Source organism: Bos grunniens, chromosome 18 (assembly GCF_055505025.1).
Source record: "Bos grunniens cultivar Pamir isolate PY7600 chromosome 18, Bosgru_T2T1.0, whole genome shotgun sequence".
Lineage (NCBI taxonomy): Eukaryota > Metazoa > Chordata > Mammalia > Artiodactyla > Bovidae > Bos > Bos grunniens.
Genome location: NC_141182.1, coordinates 63,342,654 through 63,361,081, shown reverse-complemented (window position 1 = coordinate 63,361,081; position 18,428 = coordinate 63,342,654). Strand labels below are relative to the sequence as shown.

The following is an 18,428-nucleotide window of genomic DNA, read 5'->3' as shown; positions in this document are numbered from 1 at the left end:
GTTCCGCCTGACGGGCCCTTCGCAGGTGAGATCCCGCCCGGAGGAAGGCGGAGGGAGGCGCGGGCCTGGGACCAGGAGGCGGAGGCGGGCCCCGAACCGAGAGGAGCGGGTCCCGGGCGGAGCCGGAGCCTGAGAGCGCGCCCGTCCGGTTCGGCAAGGACCACGAGGTAAGGGGATACTGGCGGCCCCGGGCTCCCCAGGCAAGTCCAGAGGGGAGCGGGGCAGACAAACGGCCGAAAGGACGGCGGCCGCTGAAGCCCGGGCCGCAGCCACGTGGCCTCAGGAAGCGCGCTCTGGAGCCCCAGGGGGGTCGGGGTGGGGTCCCGGTCCCCGGTCCCCCTGCGCCGTCCGGGTGCCGCCCGCCTGGTCGCCTCTCCCACGGGGCTGAGAACCAGCCAGGCTGGATGTGGGGCGGGCTGGGGCCCGGAGAGGACGGAGCAGAGCCAGCTGTGCGTCCCCACCCTCCCCCTGCAGCTGGAGCCTCGGCAGGAAAGGGGGGGGGGCGCGTGGAGGCGGGAGGAGGGGCGCGCGGGTCCAGGGTCGCGGCTCCTGCTCTCTGCCCGGCCCGAGGTCGTCACACACAACAGCTCCTCTGTGCGGAGTTGGCCCCGCCACTGGCTCTTTCCGAGCATGACCTCATTGCATCAGGCACACAAGGGAGATCCGAGCCTTCAATTTCAGGGGACACCGAGGCTCGGAGAAGTGGATGGACTGCTCCCCACACCCTCTCCACCCCACCCCAGCCCTCCCCCAGTCACCCCGAGTTCTCAGAACTAGCCAGGAGGAGCGGTGGCTTTCAAAAACAATTTCTAACTCGTTGTTCTTACCTGGAATGGAAAAAAAAAAGCAAACAAACAGGGTCAAGGGTGTAGGTCCCTGGCCTTGATATGAAAGCATTATTTATTTTCCCACGGGTCTGCACGCCCTACCCTTTGGGGACCATGAGCAATACAACGTCCTTCCAGCTCCGGAGTTCGTCTGGCTGCGTTCCAGATTCAGGCGGGTTTTGCTGCTGTGTGACCCAGGGCCAGTTACCTCACCTCTCTGTGGCTCAAGCTGTCACCCACATCTCTAAAATGAACATAATAGCAGGGTTCTCCCCTCATAGGGGACTGTTGGGAGGACTACATGAGTTCCTTCATGTGCCTGAAGCGCTTAGACCCCTGCCTGGCCCAGGGTAAGTGCTTGGGAAACAATGTCAGCACCATGAGTCCACTCTAGGACAGCCCCTTGCAAATAGGCATTCCGACTTCCCAGTTTTCAGAGGAGCAAACTGAGGTGTGAGGTTGAGAGAGTTAGTTCCGGCTGTGTTTTGTTTTTGTTTTTGTTTTCCTCCTTCTGTCTGCATGGCTTGTGAGAGACCAAAATCTTAAGGAGCTGCTAAGTGTTAGAAAATGCCAGAGCTATCACCCTGTAGGGTGGTGGGAGGACAGGATGAGGGCAAGGTGGGGGGTGGGCAGGGAGAGGAAGCAGAGGTGGAGAGCCGTGCAGGGAGGGCCAATGCTTGGGGCAGCTGGCAGCTGAAGCCATAACTCTGGGCTCTGGAGGCCCGCAGAGCTGCTTTGTGACCTCGGGCAAGTCACATACCCTCTCTGAGCATCTGTTTCCTTCTCTGGGACAGGTGAGGATGATCCAAGGTTGAACCCGGAGCACACAGCATTTTCTGTGTGCTGGCTACCGTGCTAAGACTTTCCCTGGGGCAATATCTCACCAATTCTTTTGTTGTTGTTGTTGCACTGGTTGGCTAACAGGGTCTTAGTTCCCTAAACAGGGATTGAACCAGTGCCCTTGGCAGTGAAAGCTCATAGTCCTCACTACCAGACTGCCAGGGAATTCCCCCTCACTATTTCTTGCAAAGAGACTAAGAATTATCCTGTGAGTAACATTCCATTTTTGAGATGAGGAAGTGAGGTCAGAAAGGGTAAGTGATTTGCCCAAAGCAACCCAGCAATGTGCACAGTCAGATCCAAGTCTGGGCAGCTGGCTTTCTGAGTTCTGCTTTTTTTCACCTATAATTCATGGCTCAGTGAGACAGGGGGCACTGCTAGCTCTGAGACAGAATTTTTTTTTTTTTTTTAACTGTAGATTGAGATTCATTAATGAGCAGAGGTCAGTGTTGAAAAAGACTAACAGGGAATTCCCTGGTGGTCCAGTGGTTAGGACTCTGGGCTTCCACTGCAGGGGGTGTGGGTTCAATGCCTGGATGGGGAACTAGGGTCCTGCATAGCACGGCCAAAATAATACTATAGATTAGAATCGAAACTATCCAAGTGCCTAGCATGTGCTGAGTAGTCTCATTTCATAAAATGTTTCCCTTACACACTGGGTGGGGTGGGGAAGGAATGGTGATTGTGTTCCAGATTGCAGTAAAATATATTTATTCACCTGGGTGGAGGTTAGGGAATTTTGAGAAGCGCTATAGAGGTGGTCAAGCAAGACTGGTTTTTCAAGAGAAATAAATGTAAAGTGTGTATGTGTGTTTGAGTAGGGGAGTGGACAGCCCTCAGACCACAGCCATCTATAATTATTTCAAATCCTTTGGCTTTAATTTTTCTCCACATAAAAGCTGGTATTTCCCAGGGTGGTTGTTACTAAAAGGACAATGCTTTGCCTGCTTCAGAGGATTTTATGAAATCTAAATTTTGTTCCACAGTTTTGTCTGGGGACACATCTCCCCCTACCCCCAATGCTATCACTATCAATTGACTGGTGGTGTTACAAATATAGTTTTCTCTGAGTGTTTCTGTGTGCCCTACAAGGAAGGTAGTGTTATTTTACCCATTTTCAGATAGAAAACAAGCCAAGCGATCACATCATTTATCTCAGTTCATACAGTTGGCAAAGGGTGGGGCTTCAATTCAAATAGAAAGAATGTTTATTATTATTCCAACAGTGACTGTTAAAACAAAAGTACAAGGTCATCAAGTCCCTCCCAGAAGTTCCGTAAAAACAGCCAAGTTCCAGGATATGGGCAAAGGTTGGTGGGCATATCTATTTACCATCAAGTCATGAAGTCATGAAGTCATGTGGCCATAGGACACCTGGTTTATAGTGCATGTGCTGCCAGACTGGAATTTATGCCATTCTTGCCATGTTTTAACATAGGAAATTTTGCATTATTATTACTGTTACTCTTAGCAAGAAGTAAGGTATTATGCTGCTTGTTTCAAAACCAGATAATTTGAAATTGTAAAACACTGTGTAAAACACTGTGGGTGTCGGGGGGATGGTCTAAGTGATAAAGAGCCCACCCACAAATACAGGAGATGCAGGTTTGATCCCTGGGTGGGGAAGATGCCCTGGAGGAGGAAATGGCAACCCACTCCAGTGTTCTTGCCTGGAGAACCCCATGGAGAGAGGAGCCTGGCTGACTCCAGTCCATGGGGTTGTAAAGAGTCAGACACGACTGAGCGTGCATGCGGACACACGCACACACACGTACATGTGCAAGTATACAGATTCCCAGGCCCACCCTAAACCTCCCAAATTAGAATCCTCAGTCCAGCCTACATTATGACTTTTGTGTGTCCCAGGCAAAGCTTTCATGGACATAATTATCTATGTTATAATTATATTTTATGACCGTGTTGGTATAAAGACAAACATAATCCAGACATTTTGAAATAAATCAAAACACAGCGTCCCTCGGCTCAGAAGGGGCTTCTGTACCTTGTGTATTGACAGGGTGGGGGCTCCCCTCCTCTGAGAGGGTCTCCTCTGCCCTCCTCTGGGCTGTGTGAGCTCTGTGGGCCCGGAAGGTGGTGCCGGAGAGGAAGACCTGCGCCTGTCCCCGCCCTGCGTGAGCTGGCGGCCAGCGGCCTCAGTTAAGGACCGAGGCTCAGAAAGGTAATAATAATAAATTAAAGCGTTTAAAACTGTGTGCGGGCCTCTAGAAGTGTGGCAGGCGCTGGGCACCGTGTCTCTTCCCCTAAAGGACAGGGGCAGCTCTGTCTTAAGGGTGGAATGAGTGATAGTCGCTCAGTCGTGTCCAACTCTTTGTGACCCCATGGACCTTAGCCCGCCAGGCTCCTCTGTCCAGGGAATCTTCTAGGCAAGAGTACTGGAGTCTCTTCTCCAGGGGACTTCTCGACCCAGGGATCGAACTGGGGTCTGCTGTATTGCAGGCAGATTCTTTACCGTCTGAGGCACTAGGGGAGCCCGTCTTCAAGGTGGAGTTTCTGCCGTTTGGGAAGCAGTCTGCAGGTTTGGTGAAGCGTGTTTTGCTGGTTCTCTGCAGTATGAAATCCTCAAACGTTAGTTCTAAGTGCAGTTAACATACAGGCAGACCTAAATTTGAGTCTGAGTTTTTAATCAAGCAGCTATGACTTCGGGCCTCAGTTTACGCAGCTGTAAAATGGAGTAACCCCCGTACCCCCCACCACGGTCGTGCTGTGCGTATCCAGAGCATCCTTTGCACCGCGGGCTAGGCCAGGGCTGGGAACTCGGCAGGCAGGCCTCGGCAGCGTCCCTGGGGGAGGCCGTGCTAACCCGCCCCTACCCCGCAGATGCCGGTGCTGAAGCAGTTGGGCCCCGCGCAGCCCAAGAAGCGGCCGGAGCGCGGCGCCTTGTCCATCTCCGCGCCTCTCGGCGACTTCCGGCACACGCTGCACGTGGGGCGCGGCGGCGACGCCTTCGGGGACACCTCGTTCCTGAGCCGCCACGGTGGCGGGCCGCCCCCTGAGCCCAGGGCGCCGCCCGCGGGGGCGCCGCGCACCGCGCCGCCGCCCGCCGTGCCGCAGGCCTCGCCGCCCGCCCTCCGCGCGCCCGCGCCCGCCGACCCGCTGCTGTCCTTCCACCTGGATTTGGGCCCCTCCATGCTGGACGCGGTGCTGGGCGTCATGGACGCGGAGCGCCCGGGCGCCGCTGCCGCCAAGCCGGACGTGGACCCCGGCCCCGGGGCGCAGCACCCCCGGGCCCGCTGCCTCGCCAACGCGGACCTCGAGCCGGACGACGTCATCGGCCTGTAGGCACCCCCATTCCCTGCGCTCTTACCGCCCAGCGCCCCACTTCTTTCTACATAAACCGACAAGGTCTGTGTCCCGGGTTTCGTTTGTTCACTTTGCACGTGGAGAGCGGTAACGGGACGGGGTGATGGGGTCCCGGCGCCCCTAAGAGCCAGGTGTGTCGCGGGGGGGTTCTGGTACCCGCCGGGTGGATAGTGGTAGAAATTCGGTGGTCCTGGTGTAATGGGATGCGGCCCCTTTAAGAGGGGCAGGGGCGTGGCGTGGCGTGGCTCCCAGGGGCGGAGCCCCCACGTGGTCGCTCCCACTGCACAGTTCTTTCAGCAAAGTGGGCCGCGAGCCGCTGCCGGCCGGACGCGGTTCCGGGCTCGGCCCGACGCTTCCCGGGGGCTGGCCAAGGGCTGTGACCCAGGGAGCTCCACGCCGCCGGTGGATCCCGCCCAGGAGGGCTGCCCTTTACCCTGGGAGCGGCCGCGCAGGAAAAGTGGCCGGGAGGAGGCGTGGCCCCCAAGGAAAGGGACGCCCCGAGGCCGACAGGGGTGCCCGGAGTCCGGGCTGAGAAGTTCATGCTGAGCCCGCAGGCGTCCAGTTCTCCCGCGGAGGACGAGGCCCGAGCGGGGCCCGGAGGAGCGTGGCAGCAGTGCAGATCCTTAGCGGGGCGGGGGCAACCAGGTTCTCCGGGGCGCGCGAGTGGCGAGCCGCGCTTGCGAACCCTAGGGGAGCCGAGCGGCGCCTGCGAACCCTAGGGGAGCTGAGCCGCGCTGGCTACGCGCCCGGGAGAGGCGGGGCCACACGCGATGGGGCGTGGGCAGGGGCGAGGCCACAACATAACCCGATCGCCCGCAGGTGTCGGGCTTACCCGGGCTCGGCGCAGGGCGGGCCCACGCGTGGGGTGCTTCCAGGCTGGGCCGGGGCCGGAGCCGCGCCCGTGACGTCACGGCGGGCCGGGCAGGGCTGACCCCGCGAGGAGCGGCCCGTGCCGGGCGAGCGCGCCCGCCGTACGCTACGCCTATGGCGGCGGCTGGAGGGCCGGAGCCGCCCGCGGGGGTCTCGGTTGCAGAACCCGGGCCCCCGCCGGCCTGCCGCTTCTTCCTGGAAGGCCGCTGCCGCTTCGGCGCCCGCTGCCGCCAACCCCACCCCGGGGCGCCGGCGCTGCCGCAGCCTAGAGGCGAGGCCGAAGACCAGGCCAAAGCCAAGAAGCCGCCGCTGCGCACGGCTGAGGCCGTCATCCAGCGCATCCGCTGGGACCCTCGCCTCAACCCGGCCGACTTCTCCGTGGGCTACGTCGACCGCTTCCTGGGCGTGCGCGAGGAGCCCTTCCTTTCCTTCTGCTGGGACGAGCCGCTAGCGGCGCTCGCGCCGGGTGTTCTGGCCGTGCCGCAGCACCGGGTGCGCTACTTCCGCTTCCGCGGCCGCCTGGTATGGGACCGCGCCTCGCGCACCGACCTCGTCTTTGGCTCCGGTTTGGCGGCTGGCCGTGGGCCCACCATCCTGGACGCGCTCCACGGCGAGGACGCGCACGGACCCGGAGGCGAGAGCGACGGCGTGAACGCGCACCGGCCCGGGGACGTGCACGACGGTGGGGACCGGAGCGGGGACGCGCACGGGAACGGGGAGGCGAGTGACGGCGAGGATGCCAACTCAGTCGGAGATGCGCTCGGAGGTGAGGATACGGACCGGACCGGAGGCGCACTGGACAGCGTAGCTGCCACCCGCCTTGGCACGGACGCAGGGGGGCCCGTACAGCCAGCCCAGACGCGACTCCGGGCAGCTTTGGCCTCGGACGGGGGAAGCCCCGAAGCTGGGCGCCTGACGCTGGCAGGCGTATTAGCGAGGACCCAGTCGGCGGACTCTGGAGGCCAAGCTTGCCCGTGGGTGGCGCCAGGAGGGGCGCTGAAGCCAGCTGCTGCCGCCGCCGCCGCCAGGGCCATGCAGACCCGTGGCGGGAAGCCCCCGGAAAGCTTCTCTGAGATGGGAACGGAGTGGGGTCCCGGGATCTGGCCTGTGGACCGAGGAGCGACCGCGGCTGTGGGCCCTCGCCAGCCCCGCCCCACGCACTTTGTGGCGCTCATGGTGACGGAGCCTGAGCTGCGGGCCGAGGTGGCCAAGGTCCAGGAAGACCTGGTACGAGGCGCACCAGCTTGCGCGGCCTTCACGGTGCCGGCTGAAGCCCTCCACCTGACCCTGGCCCTGCTGAGGCTGGCGGGCCCCGGGGAGGTAGCGGCGGCCGTCACCGCGCTCAGACACGCGCTCTCTGACCCCAGGCTTGAGGTCCCTCTGAGGCTGAGGTTCGGTCGCCTGGTGTGCCTGGGCTCCCACGTGCTCTGCGCTCCCCCGTCCCCACCCCTGGAGAGCCTGGCCCAGAGGCTGAGCCAGAGGCTGGAGGCCGAGGGGCTGAGGGTGTTGCAGCCCCTCGGGGGGATACGCCCCCACCTCACCCTGGCCAAGGTGCACCAGGGCGCCCAAGTCTGCCTTCCCGAGGTCAGCCCGCGGCAGGAGCTGGGGAGCCAGCCCCTGAGGACACTCTGGCTGTGCCGCGTGGGCAGGGCCGGGGGCACCTACCAGGCCCTGGCCGAGCTCCCCCTGGGAGGTCAACCCCAGAAATAAGGGCCGGGCCCCAGACAAGGACAAAGCGCACACGTGGCTTCTCTCTCTCTCTCTCTTTAATTTTGGTTTCTCTCAAGCTTCCAAGTGGTGCTCAGTGCTCCAAGGAAAAGAATGAAGGAAGGAAAGGGGAGGGGAGAGGGGGGAGAGGGGAGGCAGAGGAGGACATCTGCAAGAGAAGCAGCCTGACAGTCCAGCTGTTTGCAACTCATCGCACCCTCCAGTTACATGGCAGAAGAGGGAGGGAGACGGAAAAGAAAAGGGGAGGAAGAAAAATAACTTAAATAAACACACACAAAAAGAAAAGAGAAGGAAACATGACGTGAGCTGGTGATCCATGAGGCAGGGAGGGAGGGTAACCGCTTTACCTGTGCTGAACCGAGGGAAGAGTGCGAGGAGGGGGAGGACGGGGCAGGGGAGACACGGGGGAGGGGGACACGGAGACAACTCAATACAACTGCAGACGAGGCGGCCCGGCCGGCGAGGTCCCGCGGCGGCCTCCGGAGTCCTCAGTGTGGCGGCGGCGTGACGGGTGGCGGCGGCGACGGTGGCTTCTGGGCTCGGGGGCCGAGGGCAGGGCACAGTCTCTAGGCGGCTCCCCTCGCCCCAAACACTGAGGCCCCGGAGGGCTGGCAACAAGAGTCTGTGGAGCGGCAGGCGGGCGGCGGGCAGCGGGCATGCCCCCACCGCAGGCGGGCGCGGGCGGAGCGGCCTGTCTTCTTGCCCTGCCCCCCGGCATGGGACGGGCCAGGGTGCTGGGTCGGTACCGGAGTACGAGCTCGAGAGAGAGAGAGAAAAAACACTGAGACAGCATTAGTGGAGGGCCAGACGGACAGACCAGCCTACAGACCGCGCCCCCAGCCCTCCGCTGCCCCCACTCCTTCCCTAGCCCGACCCTGAGGCCAAAAATAAAAATGTAGAAAAATCTCTGTACAGACTCCCCGGTGGGAAAACGGGGGCAGGGACGAGGGCTCTTCCTGGAGCCCTCTCCCCACGAATTAATTTACATCCCAAGTCCATGGCTCAAAGACAAGATCTGCAACCCGGCCCCCCGCCCCCGCGGCGCTGGTGCTCAGAAGGCTGGCAGCTGCGCCAGGCTGAGGCGGCAGTCGATGCTGGAGTTGTCCGGGCCCGTGTAGGCCAGGCCCAGGGGCTCCAAGAAGGCCCGGCAGGCGGCCTCGCCCTCGAAGGCCAGCTCGGCCTGCAGGTAGGAGACGGGCAGCGCTGGGCGGAAGCTACGGAGACAAGAGGAGAAGGTGATGAGGCGGCAGTGGACGCGGGAAGGCCCCCTGGGCTGGGAGGGGGCGCCCCCGTTCGGGCGCCAGAGAGGTTTCCTCAGCGCGTTAGCTGCCAGGCTGCTCCCACCCGCAGCCTCCCCACCTCAGCGGCTCGGGGGGGCCCGGGGTGGGGTCGGGGCCCCAGCCCCGGCTGCGCCCCCCCTCGCCCTCACTTACCTGAGCGGGGGACAGGAGGAGGGGATGGGAGGGAAGGGCCAGCTGGCTCCTCTGCTGGCTGGGGGCCTGCGCAGAGCCTCACAAGAGGGCCCACCGCGGCCGGGGGGGCGGGGAGGCAGGGGTCGATGCGAAGGGCAGGGGTCGATGTGAGGGGCCGGGACTGACCCTATCTGGGGACCAACCCTCCTGCTTGCCTCACCCTGGTCAGAGGAGGCTGAGCACCCAGCTAAGAGGTGGTGGGCCGGTGCCAGCCAGCAGCTGTGTGCGCCCTCCCAGCAGTGGGCCCACCCAGCTGTATGCACCCAGGAGCAAGGCTCCAGGAGCAAGGCTCCAGGGCCACGGCCGCTGCACGTGCACTAGTGGGGACACGGGACCCCTCCCGCCTCGAACCCTGGCCGTCTGCGGGACTGGCCCTGGGACAGGAGGCGGTCTCTGCCAAAGACGTGGGCCCCTTCAGACACAGGCCCCTCGGTGCTCTGGGCAGGCAGCAGCCCGCGCCCTGCCTGGTCTGCTGAGTCTGCCCCACTGCCTGTCTTTCCGCGGCCCCACCCTCTACCTCACCCTTAAACGTTCTTACCCCACACTGAAGCCCACAAGGAGCCTCCTAACCTTCAGTGGGTGTTCATCCCCACCCAGACTGCGCCCCGTGGCTCCCAAGGCCCTTGGGACTTCTGAGCAGGGCTTGGCAGCCTGTCACCTCAGGAGGTGGCCCTGCTGGGGGTGACCTGGGCACCGCTCAACACTCAGTGCATCCCTGGCCTCCAGCCCTAGAAGCCGGGACAACCCCGGCTGTGACAAAAAAAGGGGTGTCCTGAGCCCACCTGGGGCGCCTCCCTCCTAACAGATGTGAGCACACCGTTGCCCAGGGCAGAGGGCACCCTCTTTGGGGGCCGTCCGGCGTCGCTTGCCCATGACACCTGGCCGTAAACTCATCTGAGCTCTCAGGGCACAAGGCCCGGTTGCTGAGCCCACAGCTACTGAGGGCGGGGCCGGCTCTGCAGGCTGCCCCACGGGGCGCTCAGCCTCTGGGGGGACTCGGCCTCAGGAGGGTCAGGGAGGCAGGAGGCCTTGGAGGAAGGGGGCCTGGACAAGGGGATGATGTGGGGGGTCCAGGCTGCCGAGAGCAGAGAGCAGCAGGGGGGGGGAGGTGGCTGTGCAGAAGGGGGCGGGTCCAGAAGAGGGCGGAGCACACAGGTAGGGGGAGGAGACAGGGCGCCCGCGGCCAGGGCGGGGCACAGGGGCGGAGGGCCGGGGCAGAGCTCAGCTTTACATACGTTTTGATCATTGCCTTGAGCGCAGCCTTGCGCTCCCGGTCTGCAAACTTGTCCACGAGGTAGCCAGACATGCAGGGCGCGTGAGAGTAGAGCCGGAAAAAGCGGTGGTAGTTGCCCAGAGCCCAGGCGGCCCTGAGCGCCAGGGCGTGGGCCACGCAAGGGTCCGCCTTCAGCTCCCGAGTCAGGTATGCCAGCTCCGTGGTGATGTCTGCGGCCAGAGACTCGGGGTCAGGGGGCTTGGGGGGCCGCGTTGGGAGCCCGGGGCCGCGGTCCTGCGCCTCACCTCCCGAGTTCTTGGTGAAGATGTAATAGAGGATCCGGTAGGCGGTAAATTCGCCCACGTTGCCCGGCAGGTTCTCGGCGTACAGCGACTTGAGCTGCGTCTGGCACTGGTTGAACTCTTCGTGGTCCCCCTGGAGGGCACAGCGTGAGGGGGCAGAGTGAGCCCCACACGGCTGGATAGGGGGACGGCTGAAAGCCCGGGGTGAGGTGGGGCCCTGCCCGCCCCTCACCTTCTCCAAAGCGATGCGCGCATGGGTCTCGTATACCTCCACCGTGAACTCGGTGCGCACACCCTGCACCTGATGGCAGGAGAGCGGACGTCAGGGCAGAGCCGGCATCACCCCATCGGCCCCCTCCCCGACCCCCTCCCCGGCCCCCGCCTCACCGTGAGGTCCTGCCGGATGGACTTCATCTGCTCGCAGGCAAAGGCGTAGTCCTGCTTCTCCTTCCAGTGGGACTTGACCATGCACAGCGACTTCTTCAGAACCTGGGGCAGGTGAAGTAAGGCTCAGTGTGACCTGGGCAGGACCAGTCAGAAGGGCTAAAATCTGCTAGGGGCCCACGGACCCGAGTCCCAAAGTGGGGGCTCAACGTCAGACCCTCAGTGCGTGTCAACATTAGAAACGAGCACTGCCAACAGTAAGAGCGCACTCCTGGCCTCAGCCTCCCGCACCTGTGCGCCCAGCTCGGGCCTCGGGGACGCACCAGGTCTCGTAGGCACAGGCCTCCTCAGTAGGGATGGAGGCACCGAGGCCGCCCCGCCTCCCGGACTCGTCTCCCGAGTGCAAGCTCCGGGTCAGCACCCCTGGGTGTGGCAGCTCCCTGCTCATCACCGCCCATCCCTGGCCTGGCCTCCCGGGCACGGAGGCGCTGCCCTCGCGCTGGGCACTCACCGGCACAGGGCGCACTGTGGACGGGTCGGGAGCACAGGTGAGGCGCAGGTAGTGCTTGGTGACATCCAGGCAGGTGCCCACGATCTGCAGCTCCTGCCAGTCAGGGTCGGCTGCACCGCCCTCCAGGCTGCCCACCTGCAGCACCAGGGGCTCCAGGCGCAGGCGGCGCGAGTGTCCGTGCTGGAAGCGCGCCGCCCGCTTCTGCTTCTTCAGCTCACGCTCTGGCTCCTCACACTCCAGGGCTGCCATCTTCTTGCGGCTGCGCTTGGTGGGCGCCAGGTCGTGCCTGGGGGAGGGGGTGGGGGGGCATGGGGGTACGGGGTGAGGGGCATGGCATTGCCCTCTCAGACGCTCCCCAGAGACACCAACCGCCCTCTTCCTCCCAGGACCCCCAAACCAGCCCCTCCCGCCGTCAGCCCAAGGCTCACCTCTTGCCCCGCTGTGCCCGACCCCGGCCCCGGTCCATGTGGGCTCCCCTGCCTCCCCGGCCCTTCGGGGGTGGGTTCCTGCGGCCCACAGGGTGACACTCGTTGCCTGAGCAGGAACTCTCGGAATCCGAGTGTGAGTCGCTGCCGGAGGGAGGGGCGGGAAGGTAAGGCCTGGCCTGGTCCCTGTGGGGCCTCCCCTCCCCGTCGCCCGCCTGGGGACCCTGGCACCTGCGGCGGAAGTGGCGGGTGGGGGAGCGGGAGGAGGAGCGGGAGCGGGAGTCGGTGCTGGAGGAGGAGCTGTGGTCCTTCATGAAGACGTTGCGGTTGCCGAACTTGGCGAAGCTGCTGCCTCGGGCTCGGCCAGCGCCCCCAGCCCCCGGCGTCCCTCGCTGGGACTGGGCACCCCCACCCCTGGTCGCGGAGGCTGCCCCCCTGGGAGGATGGAGGGTGCTGGGCGCCTCCCACCGCTTCTTCTTGGGGCTCTCAGCCACAGGCTCCCGAGTCAGCCTGAGAACACGGCAGGGCAGAGCATTACAGTCTGGCGCCTCCCGTTCCCTGCCCTGTGCCTTCAGGAGGAAGGACACCTCCCCAGGCATCACACGCAGCTAACAAGGTACAGAAAGGGGAGGTGCTCCGGGCCGCTGAATAACACGCCCCCCAGCTCGCATGCCCCGGAATTCCAGCCCAGCCAACTCCCGCTCCAGGACCCAACCCTCCTGCCCACTTCTCTGCAGGGCTCCCTTCAGCCCCAGGCCCCCTGTGTCTTCCCCCGACTCACCCGGGCAGGGGCTCACGGCTCCAGTCGATGGTGTAGGCCGAGCCGTCCTGCAGCCGTGCCTGTAGCACCTCCTTGAGCAGCTTCTCTGTGCGGTCCTTGTCCTCCTCTGACTCACAGGCCGTGAAGCAGCGTTCCACGTACTCCTTCATGTCCTGTGGCCAGTCGTCCGGCTTCCCAGACAGGTTCCCCCTGGCGGAGGGCGGGCGTGTACAGCTGGTTGGGAAGCAGCCCCCACACCTGGGCCAGGACCCTCGTCAGCCCTCCTTGTAACACCCAGGGAGGGAGGGTCTACTTTCTCAGGGATGGGTGGGCACTCACCTGTGGTTCTGGACTTTCTCGGAGTTGGGCTGGGGGCCAAAGCCGCTGTGCTGGCCCTCCGTGGTGGAACTGAAGTTCTGGTTTGTGACAGGAAAGGGCCGTTTCTGGATGTTGAACTTGAGTCCCCCAGTCCCAGGGGCTGCTGTGAGGGCGTGAAAAGCTGGGGTCAGCTGGCCCCACCCCTCAGAACTGGACACCTGAGCTGGGAATCCCGCCTCCTTCCCGAGCAGCCACACCCACAGCCTGGGTGGTCCCAACATGGGAAGCCAGGTCAGGGTGCAGGGTGCCCAAGAGAGGACCCTGCCCCGTGCCCCCGCTCCCCACCCCGAGGCGCTCACGCTTCATGCGATTCCACAGCTGCTGGCCCTTCTTGGGCTTGACGGGCTCAGGGTAGGTGTGCTGCCCATAGGCCTGGCCTGATGCGGGTCCTGCCTGGCTGTGCTGGGTGGCGGGGGCTGTCCCAGGCTGGGGGCCACTGCTCAGAGGATGGGTCCCATGCTGGGGGTTGGCAGGCTGCGGGGGCTGGGCCGCGGGCAGCTGCTGAGGGGGCGCCTGGTAGGGCATGCCTTCGTCCATGCCCGGGACGGGGGGCTACGGGAGAAACGGGCGCTGAGGGTGGAGCAGGCGCTCCAGGCCGGCCCTCGCTCCAGTTTTCACCATCGCATCCTTCAGCGTGCAGCTCTCCCCACCCCGACCTCAGAGCGACCCTCGGGTGCAGACTTAGCTACCACAGCCACCCTGCTGACCGCCAGGGGGCTTGGGCTCCTCCTTACCTCCCACCATACCCCTGCCTGGACGGGCTGCAGGGATGGGCATGGGCATTACCTGGTTCAGAGGCCCTTGGTGCTGGGGCGCGGCTGAGCCGTAGGAGCTGGCCATGCCGTACTGGGAGGGGGAACCGTAGCTCTGGTACACGCTCTGCCGGGGGCAAGGAAGGAAGGGGTCAGCCGCAGGCCCACTCCTTCCAGGGCGGGGGACCTGGCCCTGCTCTCTCCCAGTCCTCAGAGGCAATCCACCACTGACCTCTCACCCCTCCCCTCTCCACAGCATAAACGCACCAAACTGGCTCATGCTACAGGTCACAAGATAAGATGAAAACCTCCCTCTGTCCCACGTTTCACCGTGTTCAACAGCCATCTACTGAGCGCTACCCCGTCTAAACACAACAGAACAACTGCACACACAGAAACCCAGTTCTGATGAAATCAGCTGCAGGCACCTAACACTCCCCCCAGTGAGTGAAGAAAGAAGGCCAAGCAGAGAAGCCAAGTGGCAGGCAGGGTGGGCGGCGGGCCTGCCACTCCAAGGAAGCCTGTTCCGGGTAGCCCTCTGCAAGGAGCGCAGGGACAAGAGGGCAGGGAGTAGGGAGCAGGAGTGGGCCTGGGGTGCGCCGCGGAAGGCTGCAAGCCGGGGAGGGTCTTCCTGCAGCCGCCCCTGCTGTGGTCAGTCCATCAGCTGCCCTGGAGCCCGCCCCGCGGGGCACTCACCACGGGGTAGTAGTAGCTGTAAGGGTAGGTGTAGTTGTACTGCTGGTACCACTGGTAGTACTGCTGCTGCTGCAGGGCCGAGGCCTCTGCCTGCGACACGTACTGCGGGCAGAGGGTGGCAGGCCTGAGCGCTGCAGGCGGGAGCCCCATTTCCCAGGAGTTAACTGCTCAGGGACGGAGCCGGGGCTGCACCTCTCCACGGAGACCACCCCCTCTGCCATCCCACCCAGGCACCTCTCCCTCCTTAGGCTGGACTCCCCACGGTGAGGACCATATAGCCCTAGACTCCTCGAGGAGACAGACCGGGCATCCCCACTCAAGGGCTCCAGGAGCGTCTGCAGAACGCCCTGCCCTGGTGACCCCAGAGGACAGCACTGTGCTCCCCGCCCCGCTCAGGGTTCCCAGTCCCGCGGGGACTTCTCTCACTTGTGCACCGGCCACAGGCCCGTTGCTGCTGGCCTTGGCGGAGCTGCCGGCGGCTCCTGCTTTGCTGATGCTGGCCAGGGCCTGGCGGGCCTTCTCCCACTCTGGATTCTCGTGCATGGGAGTCTCCATGCCGTTCTCTCTGCCTGCCCCGGCCACCATACTGTACTGAGAGGACCTGCAGGAAGAGCACGTGGAGTCAGCCCCCGCTCCCACCACAGACGGTGGGCAGGATGGAGGCCAGCAAACGACAGGGCTGGAATCCTACAGCCTCAGCGTCTAACCTGAGGCGTGCTGACAGTTCCTGCTCACAGCTCTCCGTGAGCCGTGAACGCCACTGCCTACCTAAGGTGCTTCACCAGACGCCTGCTACATACAGCTGTTGAAAGTCAAATAAGAAGATGCCCAGTATCCACAGAACTTAAAACCTGGGGCCGAGCAGGCCTAAATGTTTTAGGAATCCACAAATTCTGTCTGATGCCACTTCAGTCAGAAAGTTAATCACCACACTGTTTTGGAAAAAATAAGGAACTAAAAAAAAAATAAAATAAATTGAGTATGAAGCCCACACAAGCCTCACCCCCAGCCCAAGCACAGGGACGATCGCATCATGACCCCCATGCTGAGTGAGGGCCCACCCAGAGCCCAACACTGGGCCTTGCTTCCTCTCACCACCCCCCACCCCCATGCCATCCCTCCAGCCCCACTAACCAATCTGTGCTGCGCTGATCACCCACGTTGGCCGCCATCTGCACCCTGGGGTGTAAGGGGTGGACCTCGGGAGCCAGAATGCTTTTTCACTGACTGTAAGGCAAAAAACGAATTAGGGAGAATCAAGAAGGAGCAAGAAACATGTCACAAACCAGCGAAGGGAAGCAGATGACTCACAAGAAGCCAGAGAAGGAAGGAGCCAATGGGGTAAACAGCCTGAAGAGAATAAATAAATAAATGGGCTACAGTCTCAGGGAAAGACCCTGGCTGCCCCCTGCAGCACTCTAGATGGAAAATGAAGGATTTGAAAGCAAAAAAGTTGAAAGGAATTTCCCAAAGAGAAAAAGAAGGATCTGAAACCCAAATGAAGAAAGGGAAAAGTTCAAGGGAAACCCTGAGACAGATCGGAGGAGGGGCAGAGGGTGGCTGGGGGGACCTCAGGCAAGGGGTAGGGAGGAAGCGCTAATGAACAAGGTCTGAGTGAAGCTTAAGGCTGGGAGGCTGGGAAAGACTTCTGAAAGAAAGCCTGTAAAGAGGGACGTGTTTGAAGGAGTCTTGAGAGAAGAGAAAACACTGGAGAATGGAGAAACCTGGGAGGAAATGAGGATTTCCAGAAGTTACTCCTTGAGCCAGAAGAAGGCAAAGAGAAGAGCCCTGAAGTAAAGAAAGCAGTTCTTAGAAAACTTAGACTAATTTCCGGAAGGTCCCCTAAGGACAGAGAAAACTCTTATACGGGAGGTTCCTAGAAATAGCAGTAGGTCCGAGAGAAGAGGCATCAAATCCTCTTGGCTGGGGGTCTGGACAGAAAGTTTTGCGCGTGCCTGAAAAGACCCCTAATATCGTTAGGGACTTAAGAGCGGGAGGGAGAGGACTGCAAGAAAGTGAAGGAGGGCCCTGGGGGCGAAGACTGGGTGGGAGGGACCCGGACTCGAGGGGATAACTGAGAAGGATGAGTGTGTTCAAAAGCCTGATCCGCTGGGGAACCCAGAAGTCCTACAAGTGGGGAGACAGGAACAGGAGTCTAGAGCCGGGAAAAGTCCTAAAGAAGAATGGGCCTCAGAGAAGAGAAGGAACGGGAGTGAGCGAAAGGGTGGGGAGCGTGGAGACCGGCGGTCCCGAGAGGTAGGGGCATTGAGGGGGAGCCCAGGACAGCAAGACTTAGGGTAAGGTCTGGTGCAACTCGGGAGGGAGGTTTCCGGGCAGGTCTGAAGGGGAGGAAGGAAACGCGGATGCGAGTGGGGCACCTGGCCGTCCCGCAAGCCCAGGGAAAGCAAACGAGGACGCCGGACGGAAGAACAGCCTGCCCGGATCCCGATCCCAGCCATCGGCCCCGGAGACACCGCCCCGGCCGCCCCGCGCCGCGCCTGCGCACCACGTCCCGGGGAGCGGGGCGAGGCGGCGAAGAAGAGCAAGAGGGCCCGTCGCCTGGGGCAACGCGGTCCTCCGGTGGAACCGCCGCGTCAATGGGAGTTGAAGAAAGGGGTGCTCGGGGCCCAGGAATTCCGAGCGCGGGGGGGAGGGGGGTGCGGCGCCCAATGGCGCAGGCGCGACGGTGCGCGGCCGCCCGCCCCGCTCCCCGCGCGCAGGCGCACTGGTCCGCGTCCCCGCCACACCCTGTCGTCGCTCGCGCGCGGCGTCCGTTGATGCGACGACCGCCAAGGCCTCGGGGGCCGCGGGGCGGAAGGCCAGAAGGAAACGCCGTCTCCGTCCGCCCGCCCGGCCACCCCTGCTCGCCACACCCACCTCGGCCGTACGACCCCGGGACTCGTCAGCGGAGGTTCCAGGCGACGGCAACAGGGCTCCGCGACTGCTCTTGACCCGGCTGGCTCCTGTCTTTAAGTTTCGACGTCCGGACCGCGGCGTCTTGACGTCACGCCGATGCTTCGCCCCGCCTCCCGTCACCGCGGACAGCCAATAGACGCCGCGAACTTGCTTAGAACCCGCCCTCCTGTGACGCAACCACGGGGATGGGCATTTTAAGACAAGGCGGAAACTGGACTGTGGACGGTGGCCCTGAGGGGACACACTCGGTAGAGCGCTCGGGCCCTGCGCCTTTCCAGGCGTCCTTGTTTTGGCCCAGCTGATGGCAGCCATTATTATTTATAGGTATAAATCAGTGTGCTGAGTAGTTCTGAGAGTCCCCACCGTGCAGTGATGTGGGACGATGGACCCAAAGAAGGCCTGAGAACAACCTCTGGCCGGAAAGGGGAACTTCCCTAGGAAATGAAACTGGAAGTGTGCAAACACACAGGGGCGGGAAGCAGGCGTACCTTGGGAATTGCGGGGTGGCTCTGGTGGAACAGAAGTGAGGGGTCCTGGCGTCAAGAGATAGGTCTATGGATGTTTGCAGGTAGCAGGTTCTGAAAGGCCATCCTGGTCCGGCAGAAGAATTGGGACCCTCCTGTTTAAAAAAGGGCTTCCCCGGTGGCGCTAGTGGTAAAGAGCCTGCCGGCCAATACAGGAGACACAAGAGACACAGGTTTGATTCCTGGAGGAAGGCATGGCAACCCACTACAGTATTCTTGCCTGGAGAATCCCATGGACAGAGGACTCTAGACAGCTGTAGTCCATAGTAGACTGTTTCAAAGAGTTGGACACGACTGAAACGACTTGACACACACACGCACAATTTAAAAAGGCCTGTCTGTAGATTCCTTGCAAGTAATCTTTTCAGTAATCCTGTTCCCACCCACAATTCTGAATGATAGAATTATCCACTGCAGTTCACTGGCGGGTCACTGTGGTTGCAGTAGGTGGTATTTAAGAAGCAGCAATTTCTTTCCGATTTTCTGTTATTAAAAACTTTTGCTGATAA

General features: G+C 62.3%; 3 protein-coding genes across 22 annotated transcripts in view; 2 read left to right on the top strand and 1 right to left on the bottom strand.

Moving 5' to 3' along the window:
- CDC42EP5 (CDC42 effector protein 5) overlaps nucleotides 1–18,428 on the top strand; it is a 22,922-nt gene extending 4,494 nt beyond the window's left edge. For 6 of the 17 annotated variants that reach the window (XR_015146543.1, XR_015146539.1, XR_015146537.1 and 3 more), the window contains exons 3-4: nucleotides 26–167; nucleotides 3,685–3,916. Coding sequence is in view for 8 of the 17 variants with exons in the window: in XM_086354618.1 (XP_086210744.1) it covers nucleotides 4,506–4,967 (462 nt within the window). In the remaining 9 variants the exon portion in view is untranslated. The other 11 variants (XM_086354618.1, XM_086354617.1, XM_086354619.1 and 8 more) reach the window with 11 other exon arrangements.
- On the top strand, nucleotides 5,186–7,881 carry LENG9 (leukocyte receptor cluster member 9). The gene has a single exon (XM_086354611.1). It carries the CDS (start codon nucleotides 5,973–5,975, stop codon nucleotides 7,566–7,568), a length of 1,596 nt encoding a protein of 531 aa, XP_086210737.1. The 5' UTR covers nucleotides 5,186–5,972; the 3' UTR covers nucleotides 7,569–7,881.
- On the bottom strand, nucleotides 7,607–17,402 carry LENG8 (leukocyte receptor cluster member 8). 4 transcript variants are annotated; one of them, XM_086354609.1, is made up of 16 exons: nucleotides 17,357–17,402; nucleotides 15,614–15,706; nucleotides 14,906–15,080; nucleotides 14,480–14,581; nucleotides 13,818–13,910; nucleotides 13,331–13,583; nucleotides 12,993–13,134; nucleotides 12,675–12,863; nucleotides 12,125–12,403; nucleotides 11,897–12,037; nucleotides 11,469–11,754; nucleotides 10,961–11,062; nucleotides 10,806–10,874; nucleotides 10,577–10,706; nucleotides 10,294–10,501; nucleotides 7,607–8,800 (listed from the first exon to the last, which is right to left on the bottom strand). In XM_086354609.1, the coding sequence occupies exons 2-16, from the start codon at nucleotides 15,649–15,651 to the stop codon at nucleotides 8,638–8,640; spliced, it is 2,370 nt and encodes a 789-aa protein (XP_086210735.1). In that variant the 5' UTR covers nucleotides 15,652–15,706; nucleotides 17,357–17,402; the 3' UTR covers nucleotides 7,607–8,637. The 4 variants fall into 4 exon arrangements, with proteins under 4 accessions (XP_086210735.1, XP_086210736.1, XP_086210732.1 ...); XM_086354610.1 differs by having other exon boundaries at nucleotides 12,993–13,131; XM_086354606.1 differs by having other exon boundaries at nucleotides 7,607–10,501.

Excerpts from the sequence above, each read along its gene's own strand:
- LENG9 (XM_086354611.1), top strand. The coding sequence starts at position 5,973 with ATGGCGGCGGCTGGAGGGCCGGAGCCGCCCGCGGGGGTCTCGGTTGCA.
- LENG8 (XM_086354606.1), bottom strand. The coding sequence starts at position 15,651 with ATGGCGGCCAACGTGGGTGATCAGCGCAGCACAGATTG. Across the intron at positions 14,582-14,905 it reads GGCCTGTGGCCGGTGCACAA|TACGTGTCGCAGGCAGAGGC; the intron begins GTGAGAGAAGTC and ends CTCTGCCCGCAG. Across the intron at positions 11,755-11,896 it reads CGGGCACAGCGGGGCAAGAG|GCACGACCTGGCGCCCACCA; the intron begins GTGAGCCTTGGG and ends CCCCTCCCCCAG.